General features: G+C 33.7%; 1 protein-coding gene across 1 annotated transcript in view; it reads left to right on the forward strand.

Annotated features, from left to right (window-relative positions):
- The window catches only part of l(2)k05819 (transmembrane protein 94-like protein l(2)k05819), a 61,389-nt gene that overhangs the window by 29,378 nt on the left and 13,099 nt on the right, over positions 1-18,912 (forward strand). Inside the window, exons 15-19 of the mRNA XM_085949339.1 lie at positions 210-409; positions 7,864-8,014; positions 10,498-10,653; positions 13,402-13,610; positions 17,231-17,354. Of these exons, the coding sequence (XP_085805465.1) occupies positions 210-409; positions 7,864-8,014; positions 10,498-10,653; positions 13,402-13,610; positions 17,231-17,354 (840 nt within the window). The remainder of the gene's footprint in view (positions 1-209; positions 410-7,863; positions 8,015-10,497; positions 10,654-13,401; positions 13,611-17,230; positions 17,355-18,912) is intronic.

An 18,912-nucleotide genomic window follows, 5' to 3' on the forward strand; every position in this document is an offset into this window, starting at 1 on the left:
TGAAGAATTTCTCAAGAATGTTTGCTAGCTTTTGACAAAATTATACACATAAAAACAGTATTCTGTACACAATATAATTGAAATCTCATTGCCCGAATGGCTTTCTATCGATCAAATGCTAACCTGACAAATATAATTAATTTAAAATTCATAAAACACTTATGGATTCGCACAAAGTAAATGTTGTAAATGCCTTTTTCTTCATCAAGGTTTTTATCGGCATGGTGACGATGCAGTATCAAGCACAGAGTGACATGGTGGAACTCATAGAGAGGCTGGACCGCGCGTGCATCCGATTCGTTCACTTCAGCAAAGAAAATGAATTGAGGTCTCGGGTATTCAGCGAGAAAATGGGCCTTGAGAGCGGTTGGAATTGTCATATATCTCTGTCCAGTGATAGCAGCAATAGGTAAATGATCAATTCATACAACAATATATCCATTATGATAATAACATTATTGCAGGAAACGAATATATCATTATTATTTAGGAATTTTAAGGTGGCGTCATCGCAAAGCTGTAATATTCAAAGATCTAAATCCACAACGTATCACAGAGACGGGACAATAGTGATACTGTTGCGTAAAGGCGTAGTGTTGTCGCGCTTGAGCATATAGATCGCCACGTTGTACTGTCATCTATCTCTGAAACTTTTAGAACTGTTAGAGAATTATGCTTGAAATGAGTGGGATACGAACACACATCTATTGCATGCTGGGCATGTGTCAGTAGCTTGGTAAAAGCTCTCATCCGGATTGCAATAGATATGTGTTCGAATCTCATTCACTCTTAGATTTTTTTAAATACTACATAAAGCCGTATTTAGACCAAGCGAGCGAATATTTGTTTTTCTCCCGCTCCAGCGAAATTCTCTTGACTTAAACGCCTTTTGTTGAGCGAGCATAAAAATTTTGCTGGAGTGGAGGAAGAAAAAACATTCGCTCGCTTGGTCTAAATACGGCTTAACCATGTTCAATTCTAAGACGATCATGTAGACCTCCACAGAGTGAAGGTTGTATTAACAGTTTTTTGTTTTTTACGAGAATTGTATGTTAGCCACTTGCTCAACCTAATAGGTCCAAATACAACATGTGAATATGGCAGATTCTGGACCCACGATATTATAAGGCGACACGTTATCGTTTGGCCATCGCCAATATTATGGTGTAATTAATCCCAAATGATGAAGAAAACCTTCTCTATTAGACGGAGCCGAAATATTTGAAAGTGAAACTAAAATTATCTGCAAGTCGTTTAGCATTGCAGATCCACTTATTGTAAACTTCGCACTCGTGATCGTCCAAATTTATCAAAAACTGCAAGCATTTCAACACAATTTTAGAGTGAGTGAGATTTTTCAGTCAAACGGTCAATTCCATTAATTATTATTAAATGTTCAGCTGTTGCCGAGATTCACCCTGAAACTTAAATTTGTTATTGTGTTATTAATTAAATCCAGTTCTAGACGATGGCTATAAAACGCAGTTCATGTTTCAATGTGACAATTGAACGACACAAGTGGCCATCAATTCTACTAGATTAAAGACCTTACATAAATGCTATCAATTGCTGTAATACTAAAAGTTCATATGGCTCCCTCTAGTATTCTTCAAGTTCTATGGTTAAACCTCTAAAATGTTTATAACGTTAATAACAATATTGCTTCTTAATCACTTCAGCAGTCGTAGTTTAAAAATGTACAATTGAGCCCTTCTTTGGATAAAAAGCATTATCGCCATAATACTATTTTTCTGAAAATTAATTCAATTGACGTATATACAGTGTTCAAAACAAAACTCAAAAATTACCTCAAAACAAAGATTTCAACGTTATGCGACTTTTCTTAAGAAGGGCTCTAAGGGAATTAATAATATGGGATCGGCCATAAATGAAGTCACACGATTGTCACACTCCCCCTTCCACCGTAATCACACTGTCAGAAAATTACTTTACTTCCCCCTGTTTAAATTATAGCACATTTTTCAACCCCCCCCACCCCTGAAAATTATCAATTTCAATAATATGCTCCGATGGCAGTGGCGAAAGGTCATCGTCAATTTGTATTGAAATAAATTTTGACTCTATCAAATAAACCTCTTGCTAGGTTGTTGGTACTTCTTTGAAAAGATATCTACATATCTCAGTCAGTGGCGAAGGGTGGAGGTAGGCTGTTAAGATCCGACATAAATAGTCCACAATAAAATTTGTCAGTCATACGTATTTTATTTCATTGAACTATGTCTACAATAGACATATATGGTGTTGGTTAGTTTTGAAAAATAAATTAAACCCTGCCGTGGGTCTCAGGTTCGAATCCTGGGTCTGACAAGGTACACATATTGTTTTTCAATTTGTGCGTGAGTCAGGGTATGGACCTAATAGGTTGAGCAAGTGGCTGACGTCCGTTTCTCGTAAAAAACAAAATCTGTTAATACAAACCTCTACTCTGTGGAGGCCCATATGATCCTATTAGGATCGGACATGGTCGGAAAAAAAAAAACTAAACCATAATAATTTTGGTATATTTTAGGCGAATGACAAAATTGTGCACAATTCATTTATATTTATTTGTTTTCGTTGGATTAAGAATACATATTACACATATTGTTGGTTATTTTTTTTTAATTCATGAAGCCTTTCCTAAACCAAACTACAATAGATAAAAAAATATTATTCTATCTATAAAATATCCATAGTTATGTATAATTTAATCGCATAATTTTAGATATTTTATAGACAGACGAGTATTTTTTAACTATTATCTATTATGGCTTGGTTTTGCAGGGTTTAATTGAATTTTAAAAACTAACCAACAGCATCTGTAAAGTGTAGTCTTATTTCAATAAAAACAAATACATACGTATGACTGACAAAGTTTAGTGTGCACTATTTATGATGAATCTTAACAGCCTACCTCCACCCTTCGCCACTGTCTGGTGGAAAAGTAGGTATGCTATTTTTAGAGTTTATAGATATTGTTGGTTTTGTGACATCACATTTTCTACAATCCACCTAACCCCATCATCACAAATCATAACAATATAATCAGCGGCGGCTGGTCTAACATCATACAAGTGCACTGCACTGCTTGCATTGCTATGAAACATCGTTCAACATCGTAAATCATATTTTTTCTTCATAGGTTTTTAATATTATCGCTCACTTATTGTAATGCATACCATAAACCGATGTGCCCATATTGTCAATAGGCGATAATACAGGCACTATGCACCGTATACGTCATCCTCACTAAAATCATTTGCGCCCCGGCAATATATTTAGTTTACTTAAAATGAACCCAAAGCTTCGTATGAACGAAAGCCATTAAAAAACGACTTAAACCGTGCTAATAGTTTTCGCCATGCGTATGTTCCAGAATATCGTGCGCCGACCAGGTAAAATGACATCATATTGGTCTGAGTAGAGAACAATTACAGATTTGAATTATGGTTTGTTATTATAGACGCTGTAGCTTACTGTTCACGGTCAAATTATGTTTAGTATCATATTTAGCAATCTCGTATGTAAAATGCCTGTAAAACTAAAAACAATAGAAATCATTATTTTATAAATTTAAAATCGGTAAGAAATACAATATCGGTAAGATATTTTGATTTATGTGTACTCCAATTTAAATCAGTGAAGATAAAAATAATTTTGCTACCTACCGCATTTCTGGAAAATTAATATTTCATTATCCTGTGTGTTGACTAAACGCGAAATGATCTCGGTTATTTATAATATAGAAAATTATTAATTCATGAATTCTAGTGATGAGCTAATAAATCTTAATATTCTTTCACGAAGTGCAGTTTCATAATAATCATTATTCATACAGTGTACAAATTGCTAAAGATACCTAATGTACTTATATAGAATATGATGGCTTCCGTTAAAAGTAATAGGTATTTATCTACTATACGAGATACAATCGTTTCTTAAAACTAATCCAATAAAGATTTAAGTAACTTGCATCATGTTTTATTAAAAATATAAAATATACAGGTAATTTCCCAAATGTCAATAACCTTTTGTCAAATCAAAAACAACGCCGAATTGATTTCATTTTTCAATAAGGTAAGTTTCCAGCGCACCCTCAAAAATTACAATCCAAAAAATTACCGGCCGCCACTGAATATAATATCACAACCCCTCCTCCTCTTATGGCGTGACGTCATATCGCACCCTCGCAACTAAACTGCCACAATCCAAAAAACGTCAAACAGAGAAAATGAGCTTTGAAGTTTTTACCTTTCGCATTTTTGTACTGTGTTTTTGAAATATGTTTAGATATTGAATGAAGTTTTGAAGTTTGATGACTTAGAGATATGAAATTTTCGGTACATATACTATGAACGATAGACAATGAAACGTAGTAATTAACTCAAAACACGTAAATTTGTGGCGGTTTAGTTGCGAGGGTGCGATATATGGATGACTCCTATTATGGTTACAATCAGGACGATAGTTTTTTTCAAAAGCCCTCTTTAACTCAATGAAATCTGTTATATCTTTTTAATAGGTACACTTCATGGTTAACAATCTAAATTACCAATTGTATTATTATAATTTATGTGTAATATTTCCAAGTGTGTGTTGTTGTTACATGCCTTCGCTCTGCAATTTTTGTTAGTAGAACAGTAATAACATAGTAATACCCATTAATCATGACAGCTGCTGTCGACAGCTGTTTTCTAATCTAATACCTACACTATTAATGCCGAGTTCAATTCAATATTCTCTACCACAGCTTCTTTATATTCTTAGTTGGAGCATATGGACACCGTGTAGTCTCCAATATTATTGATGTATAAGGGAGTCCAATATGAATCTTATTACTTCACTTAAAGAAACGTATAGCAAAGCTACAGCTTGTAATATTTTTGATAGTAGGGATGGCTTCCATATCAGTTACAAATTGAAATTCTTGTGAAATAGTTACGACAATCACTTGTGGGTGCGACAGATCGCAACGTCTTGAAGTTGGGAGTGGTTTTAGATGCCGGCCATGTGTTCATTGCACGGGCTGTGGAATGGATTTGAGGAATAGATCGTGGAAAATTCGGGGGTTCCGCTGGGGGAATAAAGCTATATCAAAATGTTCTAAGAATATTATACTAGAAAATGGACATGGAATTATACTAGATGTAAATTTCGAAAATGTATCAAATCATTATTTCTTTATTCAATACATAATACAGTAAACTCCCGATTATCCGGGCTAATGGTGGGGAGAGGAGGCACGAATAAACGAAAAACATGGATAATTTGAACAATTTTTTTTTTCTTTTTCAAATACTACAAATTATACATTTTTTAAGCAGACCAATATTTTAACATGTTCAATACTCATTATTTATTAAAAAAAACTTGGGATTTTGGTTTGTTTGCAGGAATCTTTTAATGATTTTCTAATATCAGTTTGAATTTTCCTAAGAGCTATTCTATCGTTGTATACACCGTATCGTGCACGGATAATCTGCACACAAATAATTGGGAATTTACTGTATATCCGAAGTTTTGAGCTCCATTTTATTATTATCGAGAATACATATTTTGAAAAACTTTGGAATTTTAAGTATTTCTCAAATAAGCATTGTTATTAGTAAAGATACGTAAGAATCATAGATGGATCGATAGCTCTAACGATTATGAAAATTATGAAAATTTATCTTTGGTGCCAGGTGTAAAATGTTAAAATAGTGGTAAAAGTTTTAAATAAAGAATATTTAATGGAACTCGGATATTTATGTATTCTTATGGCAAAGTTTGTCATTGGCAAATGAATAAATTCACCGGTGAATAGGTACACCATTACACAAACACACACACAAAAATTCCTGTTTACACTGCCAAAATCAGGAGATTCAGTCCCATTATTTAACGTTATTTCAAATTGGTAGTTTCACCATTTTCAATCGGTAAATCGGAAACAGCGACATATACTTTCCATAACACCTTTTTATGATATATGCATACAAAATTATTACCCAAAGAAAGTGAAGTTTTATATTGGCATTTGACACTGTACACGAACGACTAACATTGATGATACTAACCATCAGGCCCGCTTCCCCGGCCACGTCTCAAACCTTCCCGACGCCATCTTGCTCGGAGAAGGCGTGGAAGTCTAACCAGAACACTTTCGACTGCAAGGCCCGGCACGCCAAGGCAACCAATGAGAGGGGAGACAGCTGCGAAGAAGAAATTGTCTTTGCCCATAGGTTGGTTGGCACTCCATAAAAAAAAAACCTCCGAACCATAGACACGATATTATATTACCATTCATCATCGTATGACCCCTTTTGCCCCAAAAGAAATATATTATACGAATTTCTGAATTAAGCTAGGACTTCTTTGGGAGAAGTATAATACTACTCACATTTTATTAAGTGAAGTTGCACATTAAAGATACAATTTAAACTGCTATATATTCAGTCTTGTATCTTTTATGTATGGTCATGGATACTATCCAAAAAAAGGTCGTATAAATACAATTCGACACAAAAGCTTTGTTTGTGGCAAGTAAATCTTACTCTATGCTTTTGTCTTTTATGCAATTTACTTTCAATAACCATATAAACGAATAACCGTAATACTAATCCTGTTATCTTTACTCATACCCGAATTACACAAGTGTACTCGACGACTCTCACCAACCGTATGGCTTGATCAAAAAACGTCATTTTGAATCATTCCATCGAGTCATGAGTGAAATCGAAGCATTTCATTTATAACCCAGTGTATTAACTTGACAATTGAGGTGACTGCAATCAATCTTTGGTTTAATACCCCGTTTACACATGCATGGATTTACTGCTGACAGTACGTATTATCGCGGCCATAACAAGAAAGTGCACATGTATATTCGACTCATTTTGAGGTTAACCAATTTTTACAACCTGTTTTATAGTACTATAAAATGACAACACCGCGTCTCGCTTACTCTTAAAGAATGAGATTGGCGAGACAGTCAGCACTTTTACGTGTAAACAGTTATTATCGTGATCGTTTAAAATACACGCTATTGCTGCAAGTAAATTCATGCACCTGTACAGTCGCTATAATACCCCGTTTACACATGCATGTTTTACTGCTGACAATATGTATTATCGCGGCCATAACAAGAAAATGCATGTGTAAACATGTATTGTGCAAGATTGCATGCATGGTTAAAAAACGTTTGGAAGCTTCTGAATTTTCAGGCAATAATTGGTACTGTAGTGGCGAACCTGCCGGAAGAAATACGAACTACAGCGCACAAAATATTTTTACGTCTACCGATTATCTTATTATTTATTATTATAAAAAAATATAATAAAGTAAAAAATGGACGTTAGGTAGAACTGTCTTTGAAACTAACAGCCCCATATTTAGTTTTTGTTTTGGTAGCTGGATTGATGCTCTCTCTACCTACCCTGCATAATCAGCAACTTCTTAATTGTTATAAATACCTTGTCCGATAGTTAGCGGTGACATTTTGAAGAAAGAAAATATTTTGGAAGAAAGTTTAGTGTAGGCGCCTAATAGATATTTTTGGGTTTACTTATAAATTTTTATACTAGCAAAGCAACTTTACTATGTTATGGACCAATCAAGAAAACGTTAAGATGATCGAATTGGTACCTGAATCGTTGCGTTTAATTGTTATTTAAGATTGAAGATTGGTATGTCATCGAGTATGCTCGTGTAATTTAAAACCTTTTTCATATTTGATGTCAAGATAGTCATTCAAATCAAACCAGCACTCATTTCATTGACCACGGACCGGCGTTCTTTCATTCGAAATTTCACTTTCCCGCATGAAAGAATGTCATGTTTACGGGCTTCTAATATTTAATTACGAAGTAATAAATTTTGTAGCTCACTAGAATCGTCGAGGGCGTTGAGTAATTCAGCACCCGGCGCAATCAACCTGGATCATACGACAGTGAAGTTCGACAATGAGACCAGCCACGTGCGCTACAATATGAGGAACGATTCTATCGTATCGCAGAACAACGCAACCAACCAGGTCGGTTTAAGTCATTATATTAGTAAATAAGCTACAGTCGAACTCGGTTATTACGATCAAGGACATAGCGAGATCTCGGATGTAATGAGGAAACATTCGTTGACATTTTAGTTTATGATTTTCTCCATACATTTATTCACTTTTATAACGAGGTACTTATCGAATATACCGAGCAAAAATATTGTCAAAATTTTGTGTCGATCAGTTTAAAAACATTTTCGACCATAGACCGATGCCGCCGGAATCGGATTACATTTATGATAGTAGTTAAGTGTCTAAGTACCTAATTGGTGTTTTCGCCGACAACATTGAAAAAGTATCCACGCATATGGTTGAAATTGGTTGAATTGATATTTATTTTTTTTATTTATGTTTCATTTCAGTCCAATTCAGCAGGTACCTACCAGCGTTCATTACAATATACAACTTCTTTTGTAGTTTATGAATGCCATGCTTGTTTCGGGGATTTTTATGATAGTTTTCAGATTTTTTATGTTCTATCCTTAAATAGAACGTGGCGCGAAAAATGTTATATGACAATGTAACGAGTAATGCTTATAATGAGCAAATTCAGTCGGTCCTATTTTCCTCGTAATAACCAAGTTCGACTGTACTTTTTTTCATTCAACGAATAAGACACAAGATTTGAGAATGTAACATTCTATATATTGAATATACATAATTTGAAAACATCTTATCCATATACATACTAGAAAAATCATTTTGTACACTATTAGTTAAATTGTCGTAATGCCTGTAGCTTAATTGGAAAAGCAGATACAGGTTTGAATCCCATCGGGTGTCGTATTTTTTTCTACAAATGATTTTTTCTATGTGTACATATATGCATGAGATGTTTTCAAACTATGTGAATTTATTATTTATTATTATTATCTTTTATTTATTATGATAATTTTTCATTGGGGTTTATGTCAATTATCTCGATGAGTAAATTGACAACACCCATGTTTTTTTGCATTCCCATCTGGAAATTGACCACAAGGAATAAATTGGTGAAGAAATCAGTTAGATAAGTAGCACTAACAAAAAAGTTGGTTTACTTGGAATTTTATAGGAACCCCCGCGTTTACATTTAGTTAATAAGGGTTTTAGTATGTAGTAAAAAGGGTTCCCAACTTGATACGTTGAATTTTATTTAAGGTGCTTTTAAACGATCGGCAAGTACACATATTGTTTTTTTTTTTTTTCGGCAAGTACACATATTGTTTATTTGGCAAGTACACATATTGTTATTTGGCAAGTACACATATTGTTTTTTTTTTTGGCAAGAACACACATTGTTTTTGGCAAGTACACATATTGTTTTTTTTGGCAAGTACACATATTGTTTTTTGGCAAGTACACATATTGTTTTTTTGCCAAGTACACATATTGTTTTTTGGCAAGTACACATATTGTTTTTGGCAAGTACACATATTGTTTTTGGCAAGTACACATATTGTTTTTTTGGCAAGTACACATATTGTTTTTTGGCAAGTACACATATTGTTTTTTTGGCAAGTACACATATTGTTTTTTGGCAAGTACACATATTGTTTTTCAATACTGTGTGAGTCAGGGTATGGACCTAATAGGTTGAGCAAGTGGCTGACATCCATTTCTCGTAAAAACAAAATCTGTTAATACAAACCTCTACTCTGTGGAGGCCCATATGATCCTATTAGGATCGGACATGGTCGAAAAAAAAAAAAACGATCAGTTTTGCTACCCAAACAGTCTCTGTTTCAGTCGAGCTGTCCGTTAAACTGACGTGTAAATGCAAAACTGAAGCGGCCGACTGAAATCAAAATGGAGACGAGACAGGATGGATTTTTTATCAGTTATCTTATCTGTTTTTAGAATTGCCAGTTAAATTGATGTGTAAATTAGTATGTTGCCATATTTTTAATAATACTTTTCTAATTTGGATTGAAATATTATAATTTTTTAAATATAAGTACTGCGTTAAAGCAACCAATATGTTTAGAAAGTAATTATAAAAATAATATTCATTTTTAGTGGATAAAAAATAAGTAAATATACACCGCCGATTCCGAACTGTGAAAAAGTGTGGCTAGTGAAACCTCGACTGAACGGACAACTGATCTTCTAAATACAACGCCGTTTCAAAATTGAACGGACCAAAATGGAAACCTGGACTGAACGGACAACAGAACTGTCGTTTAAAAGGACCTTTAGTGAAACTGAGTGTATTAACAAAAACCCAAAAAGAAACTATTCATGTAAATTATTCATGTAATCTATATGAACAGGTTGATTTATGGTGATCAGTGGTGATAGATGGAGGTAGGCTGTTGAGATCCAACAAAAATAGTGCACACTTTGTCAGCTTTTTTTTGAACTAAGCCTTTGTATTCTTTTAGATATCTATTTGCTGATAGATAGATATGTAAAAAATACAAAAACCGCATATTCCAAAATTCGTAGAAAATGAATCTATGTAATTGTAATTATGCTTACAGGAAACTCCGATAGAGGGCTGTGAATCGCAGGACTCTGTTTTACTTGGCGGATGGGAAGAGGCAGATGGATCGCCCGCTGACGGCTGTCGATCGCTCTCCTGTCTCACCGACTCCACAGACCACTCTGCCCCTGTTAATTTCGACATGCGCAACAGGGTAAACAAATTACCTAAATACCTAAGTAAATCGTAAAATTAGCATTATTTAATCGTCAAATATGCTCTGATTACTGCTAATGTCCGCAAGAGGTACTAGAAGAAGAGGAAATTTAATATACAACATAATATTATTACAATACAGTAGGTTATAAAATAACCTCTAAAAACTGGTTAAAATAACAAAAAACCTTTTGAAAGAATCTTAGGTATTCCTTTTTATTTATAATACGTTGGTTATAAAAAATATGTCTCTTGAAACCCTGCGATATTTTGTGATGTGTTCTTTTCATCATCATAAGTGGCCCAACAACCCTGAGTGGATCCTAGCCTCCTCCAAGAACTTCCTCCAACTCCCCGTATCTTGAGCCAGTGTCCTCCAGGTGTTTGCGCCGACCACTCTAGCATCTCTGTTGACACCATCTAACCACCAGAATCTGTGCCTGCCAATCGACTTCCGACCTTGCAGTCTGGTATCCAAGATTCCCATCGGCGGTTGAGCACCGTACATTCTCGCTGCAGAGCCTGCCAAGTTTGACGAATGCGGAGATGTTTTCTTTTAATAGAGTTAATACAAATAATGATCACTTTAATAGTACATACGTATAATATAAGAAACTTTCACAATTGTTCGTTATCGTAATTTACTTTTGGATTGTCACCCTGTGTTCTTCCCCCTTTCTTTCCGCAACATTTCTGGCTCATTGCAGTGACATTTCTCAAGAGATAATGTATTGTATGTATGGAATCCAATCCCGAGCCAAAATTCTGATCCCGGGATTTCGGGATTACAATTTGACAATCCCGGGATCCCGGGATTGGCATATTTTTCCATTGTTAATATAAAATTTTTATATTTACAAATAACATTGATAAAATCGGTCTAGTATAATTTATACTATTTAAGACATTTATTGTTAATATTGTATACGTTCAATCTTGGACATACACAAGTTTAATGGAGTAAATAATATTGTAATATAAATAATAATGTGAATTTAATATGACATTGCTGTTTCTGATAGTAAAGACATAATGAATGGATTAGCGAGATTTAAAATAGTAAAGCAAATAATCATGGCGTACTTATGGCCTTTCCGCTTTATAAATCTAATTAGTCAGCCAAATATGAAACTGCCGTAAAACGTATGATATCATGGTGGAATTACTTTGTTAAAAGTGCGAAGCATTGTTTTTTTCCAATCTTTCTCATTTTTAATAATTTATGTGAAAAAATAAAATGAATCGGCTACCTACACATGGGTATAAATCAAACTTCATTCAAACTCAGTTTATTTCTAATGTAGTTACTTTTTATTAAAAGTATTTTTTCTGTTATATTTTCGCTTTTATTTTATTTTCCATAAAAATTGATAAAAAAATCAATCCCGAAATCCCGGGATTATGTTTATCAATCCCGGGATTCATAGGTATCGAAAATAGCTCGGGATCCCTAATTGTATGAATGCGAACACCACTCTAATTGTGTTGAAAGCATTGATTTACCATATAGGATAGGCCTTTAACTAAATTTACATAGATTTGATACATACACATTTTTCTGATGGTTTGTAAAGCATTAGTAGCCATTCATTGGTTGGCGTATTGCTATTAGGGCGATGTCTTTACCTACGAGAGGCACCTAGCGGAAAAATACTAGGTATTAAATATATAATTATTTAGTATGGTCCCAATATTGAAGCTAGATTTGATATAAATAAAAAGGATTTCAAGTTATACACATTTATATTTTTATAAAAAATTGATGTTTTTTAAAGTAAATATAAAAGTTATTAAAACTATGAATTACCTAGTCACAAATCTCTACGATAAAACATAGAAAACTTAATAAACAAAATTTTAATAGTTAAAATGAACATTTAATAATATGTAATAATAAGATGGGATCCTTTAACAAATTCACATTTTTTTACAATAATTTTAAGTTTATCTTTGACTTAAATATTAGGACCATACCTAAATAAAATTTGATATAAGTAAATAAAAAGGATTTCAAGTTATACACATTTATATTTTTATAAAAATCGATGTTTTTTAAAATAGGTATGAAAATATTAAAACTATGAATTATTAGTCAAAAATCTCTTAGGCGATGCTTAGAAAACTTAATAAACTAAATTTTAATAATAAATATGACCATAAAATATATGTAATAATAAGATGGGATCCAATTCAACAAATTCACATCTTATTACATTTTTTACAATTGCAAGTTTATCTTTGACTTAAATATAGAATATAAAATATTTTTCTTTTTAATGTTTTCAGAAACATATTTATTAATTAATACAGTTGAAAATGTGTATTATCAAAAAAATGTCTCAAATTACAAGCTTCGTATTTTTCCGCAAGGTGCCTCTGGTAGGTAAAGACATCGCCTTAAATTGTATGTAGCCAATGATCGAATGTATCGACTGATCAGTATGGAGTGGTTTTCAGCCAATGAGATTTTATACAGGATTTGCTCAAACTGAAGGTGGGCAATATTCGATTTTTGTTTCTAAGAATGTGTTTATGAACGAAGCGAAAATATCAAATCTCATTGATCGAAAGGGAGTCTATGGAAACATTGATTAAAGAAAGAGGAAGGATATGCAGTGACAACCCAATAATCTATCACAACTATAATTGTTATTAACATATCACAGACAAGTGTGTAAACTTTGGATACATATAACCTACTTTTATGGATTAGTATTCATTGTGTATCTAATTAAATAAATTGCAGGCCAAGCTACCGAGGGGCATAGACAACATCAGGCCTCACATAGAGCAAGTGGACAATGTGCCGCTCCTCGTGTCTCTATTCACGGACTGCACTGCAAACACAGCGTGCAGGATGATCGCCATCATGCAGGATTACAATGAAGTCGTCTGCGTTATGGGCTCTGCAGCCAACAAGGACAACATGGAAATATTCATGCAGGCCGATGCTAGGTAATGTCCAAATTGTCTAGTAATTCTGTTTTCAACGTTGACCTAAATATAAGAAAGTGAAAGTGTTAAAAAAAGACTGCTGAGATTAATAATTAAATCAGCTGCAAGTGATTTCGAATTACAGATTCATACAGTATCAAATCGGCACCTAAATGAAGAACTATTAATTCTATCTATCTATCTATATAAGATGTTGAAAAAACCTTCTTTTATAGAGATGGAGCCTAACTGTATGAAATTGAAGCAAATACTAAAGGCCTACTTCACTTATTATAATCAAAAACCATGTTTGGTCGCCATTTTTCCAAGATGGCGTTGTTTGTACAAGGGTGCCAAAGTGACACCTGGCATCAGAAAAAAAACTGATTCATAATCAGTCACAAAACCTATGTTTTTCGACATTTCCATGCCCCCCCTCTGGCGAACAGATTAATAACTGCCTATGATAGGACAATATTTTAGTTTTACATGCACAGACAGTGAAATATATAATATTTCATTGGCGAAGGGTGGAGGTAGGCCGTTAAGATTCGACATTAGTACTTTGTCAGTCATACTTATTTGTTTAACAGCCTACCTCCACCCTTCACCACTGTAATATTTAGATTACATGTACAAAATGTCAATAGATAATATGAAGTTTCGGTACAGTTCGGTTCGGTTATGAGGAATACAGCGGAAAACACATTTTGAAAATACACGAAATACTGGATTATTTGTTAGGTTGGGTTAGGTTGGGTTAGGTTAGGTTAGGTTAATCTAACAAAAAATCCAGTATATCATCCATTGGCGGCCCTAGGCTTGGACACTTAGTGGGTCATTTTTAAATAAGTAATAACATTATTTGAACTTGGCTTTTCGTTGTATACTTAAAAAACGTATTGCAAATTGGGTTTTCATACATTATAAAAGAAGTGCTAGAAATTGTTATAGATAGGTACCTACTTACAATTCAAAAAATGTCCATTTCACATCAAACAATCAAACACATTCAATAAAAACACCGTAGCTTTTTAGCTTCATTTTTCATTCAACTGTCACTGTCAGAAAAAGTGTTGTGTACTGTTATGGAACGGTGGGATCATTTATATATATAAAACACTTTTTATATTTCCACTGATTTTATTAGAAGGTAAATTTTATGATTAATATAGCACATGACATGTTAATCGATAACTTGTATACAATGGTTTAACACAATGAATACAGTCGATGCGTATTACTCTAAGGTTGGATTTAAACTAAACTGCATACAAACATTGAAATTGCATATGAAAATTTCAGACAACAATAGGAAGCGATAACAAATAAGTATAAAAAGGTTTACCAAAACAAAACACGCTCGCTCATTTTATACCTGTTTCATTTTAACACATTGAAAATATACATCTCTTTCATTTCTGGCAATGACCTAAATGACGCCTAATGTGGCGACAAAATAATATGAAGAAAAAGAAAAAGGATTTGTGCTTCTCTTCGTCTGACATATGAAAAATGAGAGAGAAAGAGAAATATTTATAAATATTTTATCCCGGCAGATTCTGAAATGTCCCAAGGTATACACTATACGGGTCTAGGACGATTTGGCACCGCGAACTGGCTTCCGGCAATTGGCCTCCGGTAATTGGCCGCCGACCCAATTCGACGCCGACCCAATTGGCCTCCGGGAGGATTGGACGCCGCACAGTTGAATTAAATGCGCAAAGGAATAGACGTACGTTACAGTTTGTTGGAGTAAATAAGCAAGTCAGTTCAATATGCTTCTATCTTCTCAGTAGTAGTACCTTATACATTTCGCGCTTGCCACATTTTTAATATAGATTGAGAATAATTATTATGCCTTATGATGTTTATTAAAAGAAAATAATTATTTCCTCGCTAAAACTTAAAGATGTGCATAATCAATTAATTTATTGTCTATACATGGGTACTTATTTATATTTACAACAAATATTAAAAATAATGTTAGATGTTAGAATGAAAATAACATTATATTTCAGCGTTTTATCGACTAAATATTATAATAAAGCTTAAACATGTATATTATTATGCATAAATGCGTATTTTAAGATAGTATGAAATTACAAACAAAATATTAAGTAAGTTATCTGTTAAGTATAAAAATGTTTCAGTAGTTTGATTGATAAACTACTTAGGTACTGGGTGCCGGACGAAATCCCGAAAAATAAAAAAATACAAACATCAATAATTGCGCAATTTTTGCAAGAGACACAAAACCCATTTTTTGTGGAAATATAAAAAAAATGTAAAATACAAACATCAATAATTACGCAATCGTGAATTGCGCAATTTTTGCAAGAGACACAAAATACATTCGTTCTACAAAATGGTCTCCCCTGAAAAAAAATTGCGCAATCGGAAAACCCATTTTCCACGTCTCTCTTTCAAAAGTTACGCAATTCACGATTGCGCAATTATTGGTGTTTGTATTTTGCATTTTTTAATATTTCCACAAAAAATGGGTTTTTGTCTCTCTTCCAAAATTTGTGCAATTATTGATGTTTGTATTTTTTTATTTTTCGGGATGTCGGCCTTCGGGATTTCGTCCGGCACCCAGTACCTAAGTAGTTTATCAATCAAACTACTGAAACATTTTTATACTTAACAGATAACTTACTTAATATTTTGTTTGTAATTTCATACTATCTTAAAATACGCATTTATGCATAATAATATACATGTTTAAGCTTTATTATAATATTTAGTCGATAAAACGCTGAAATATAATGTTATTTTCATTCTAACATCTAACATTATTTTTAATATTTGTTGTAAATATAAATAAGTACCCATGTATAGACAATAAATTAATTGATTATGCACATCTTTAAGTTTTAGCGAGGGAATAATTATTTTCTTTTAATAAACATCATAAGGCATAATAATTATTCTCAATCTATATTAAAAATGTGTCAAGCGCGGAATGTATAAGGTACAACTACTAAGAAGATAGAAGTATATTAAACTGACTTGCTTATTTACTCCAACAAATCATAACGTACGTCTATTCCTTTGCACATTTAATTCAACTGTGCGACGTCCAATCCTCCCGGAGGCCAATTGGGTCGGCGTCCAATTGGGTCGGCGTCCAATTGGGCCGGCGTCCAATTGGGCCGGCGCCCGATTGTACCGGCGGCCAATTACCGGAGGCCAATCGCCGGAGGCCAGTTCGCGGTGCCAAATCGTCCCATTCCCACACTATACAGCAACCGATCATGATTCCTTCTGTTTAAATTTTATACACACGGTTAGCATGCGTCCCGAGTTGACGAGTTAGCCGATAATTATAAGACATTGTACCTACATCTTAGATTATAAACTACATAGATTGTAAGATATTTATTTTTGGAGGGTCAATGACCAATTGACCTAAGGGAGCAGCTGCCAATGATATCATCGGGTATTTTCAAAATGTGTTTTCTGCTGTATTCCTCATAACCGAACTGTACCGAAGTTTCTTATATCGATAGAAAAGTATCGATGCTTGTTATCTGTATCATATTAATATTAGTATCGTATTAGAAGAAAATTTGAAAGAATCATATCGTAACAAAAGGGGATTTCAAGCTCATTTCATTATTTGATTGAATAATTCACAGTGTGGCGGTGGAGCCTTTGTACCCAGTTCTGTGTCAGAAGATGCCTCCGTATGAAATGCCAGAGAAGGGAATTGGACCCATCGACCTCGCACGCATACTGAACTCTATTCCCTGCTCCATATCTGTAAGTGTGCCGCTATCATATTATGTTCAAAATGGTGTGATTTTAGTATCATATGGCGCCTACTGCCGACGCCATTTTGAATTTAATTTTCGTACAACCAGCTGGATTTAGGTAGCAACTACTGAAAATAATTATTTACAAGCTACATTAACTACTTACAGGAACTGTGCGCTAGAGGTGAGTTGGAAATACTGTCACCAGTTTGTGTACTCAAGTTTCGGATGAAACTTTCCATACTCAGTATGTGTGGCCCAGTAAACTTATTCCAAAAAACTTGTGATGATATCATCGCGAGTCGCTGTTCTGTGCACTCGCCAGTTGGTAGACTTTCAACACTATTGACATTAAATGCGCACCTCTTGAATATAGGTACTTATATTTTAATTTATTAGTCTATTGCGTTCAAATTTCATTCTTTCTCAAATTTTGTGTCGCAGCACAGTAGTGAGATGACGCACAGGCATAGACTTGTTAATATGACTGCTCAAAACATGATTAAAATTTAAAAAAAAATCACTGTTATTCATTTTTGTTAACAAGAATATTGTAACCTAACAGAAAAACAACTCATAAATTTAAAATGTGTTTATTACCTACATACCTATTCAGTAAAGGAACAGTATAAAAACTATTTTTTAATATTTTGAATATTTGAAGTGTTTGTAAAAACCCATAGAAAATACCTTAGATACCATTAATACATTCAATAGATAAGTGAAACCGGGTCGCAAAAAATGACTGTACAAAACTTAAATTTATTAGAATTTTAATTTAAAATCCATCAAGTACCCTCAGTTGATAGTATTAATTTTATATTTTAATAACATTTATATCACACAACGCTACACATTCACACTTATAAAACTTGGGTACTAATGTTCTGTAGCCTGACTATTGCAAAATTGTAAATAGTTATGAATGAAACTGTTTTGTTCGCTTGCCTCCTTTAAAACTCTAAATCTATACACATTATTTAAAAATTGAGTAACCATCGTTGCCCAACACAGGTTAGAAACAGGTCCCAAAATTGGCTTTGAGACCTAGGTACTGGGTCAGATTAAAAGGTACACCGAAACCCTGCAATATTAAGCCGGGTCTCACATACAAACTCGGCTCGACTGGAACATGTCAAATCTGTCGATGTGATTTTGTTAGTATTTACATTTTTGCATTCTGTTGCTGCCTCTTATTGGGTGTAATTTCAGTGCTGTAATTCACATGAATGTTATAGCTTTGTGAACAGTGACCTTTATAAAATTTACAAGAATTGTATATAATTCGTTTTTCATTTTGTGCACGCTTCCAAAGATTGCCAACAAGGTAAAAGGAGCCCATCTTAATGATGATGAGCAGTCCAAGGTATAATTCATTGTATTTTATATATTTGACATTGGCAGTGACATTTTGATTACAATCTGATATGTGGTTAAATATTTACCAATGCATTTATGTTGATTTCCAAGAACACTTTAAACCAGCATTGCCAACTTACCGTTTTTCTTGCCAGATCACTTTTGAATAAGCGCATCTAACTTGCAAAATTTGCATGGGATGATAT

Source organism: Rhyacophila brunnea, unplaced genomic scaffold (genome assembly GCF_057557595.1).
Source record: "Rhyacophila brunnea isolate RB1 unplaced genomic scaffold, BYU_Rbru_1.0 scaffold_22, whole genome shotgun sequence".
Taxonomy (NCBI): Eukaryota; Metazoa; Arthropoda; class Insecta; order Trichoptera; family Rhyacophilidae; genus Rhyacophila; species Rhyacophila brunnea.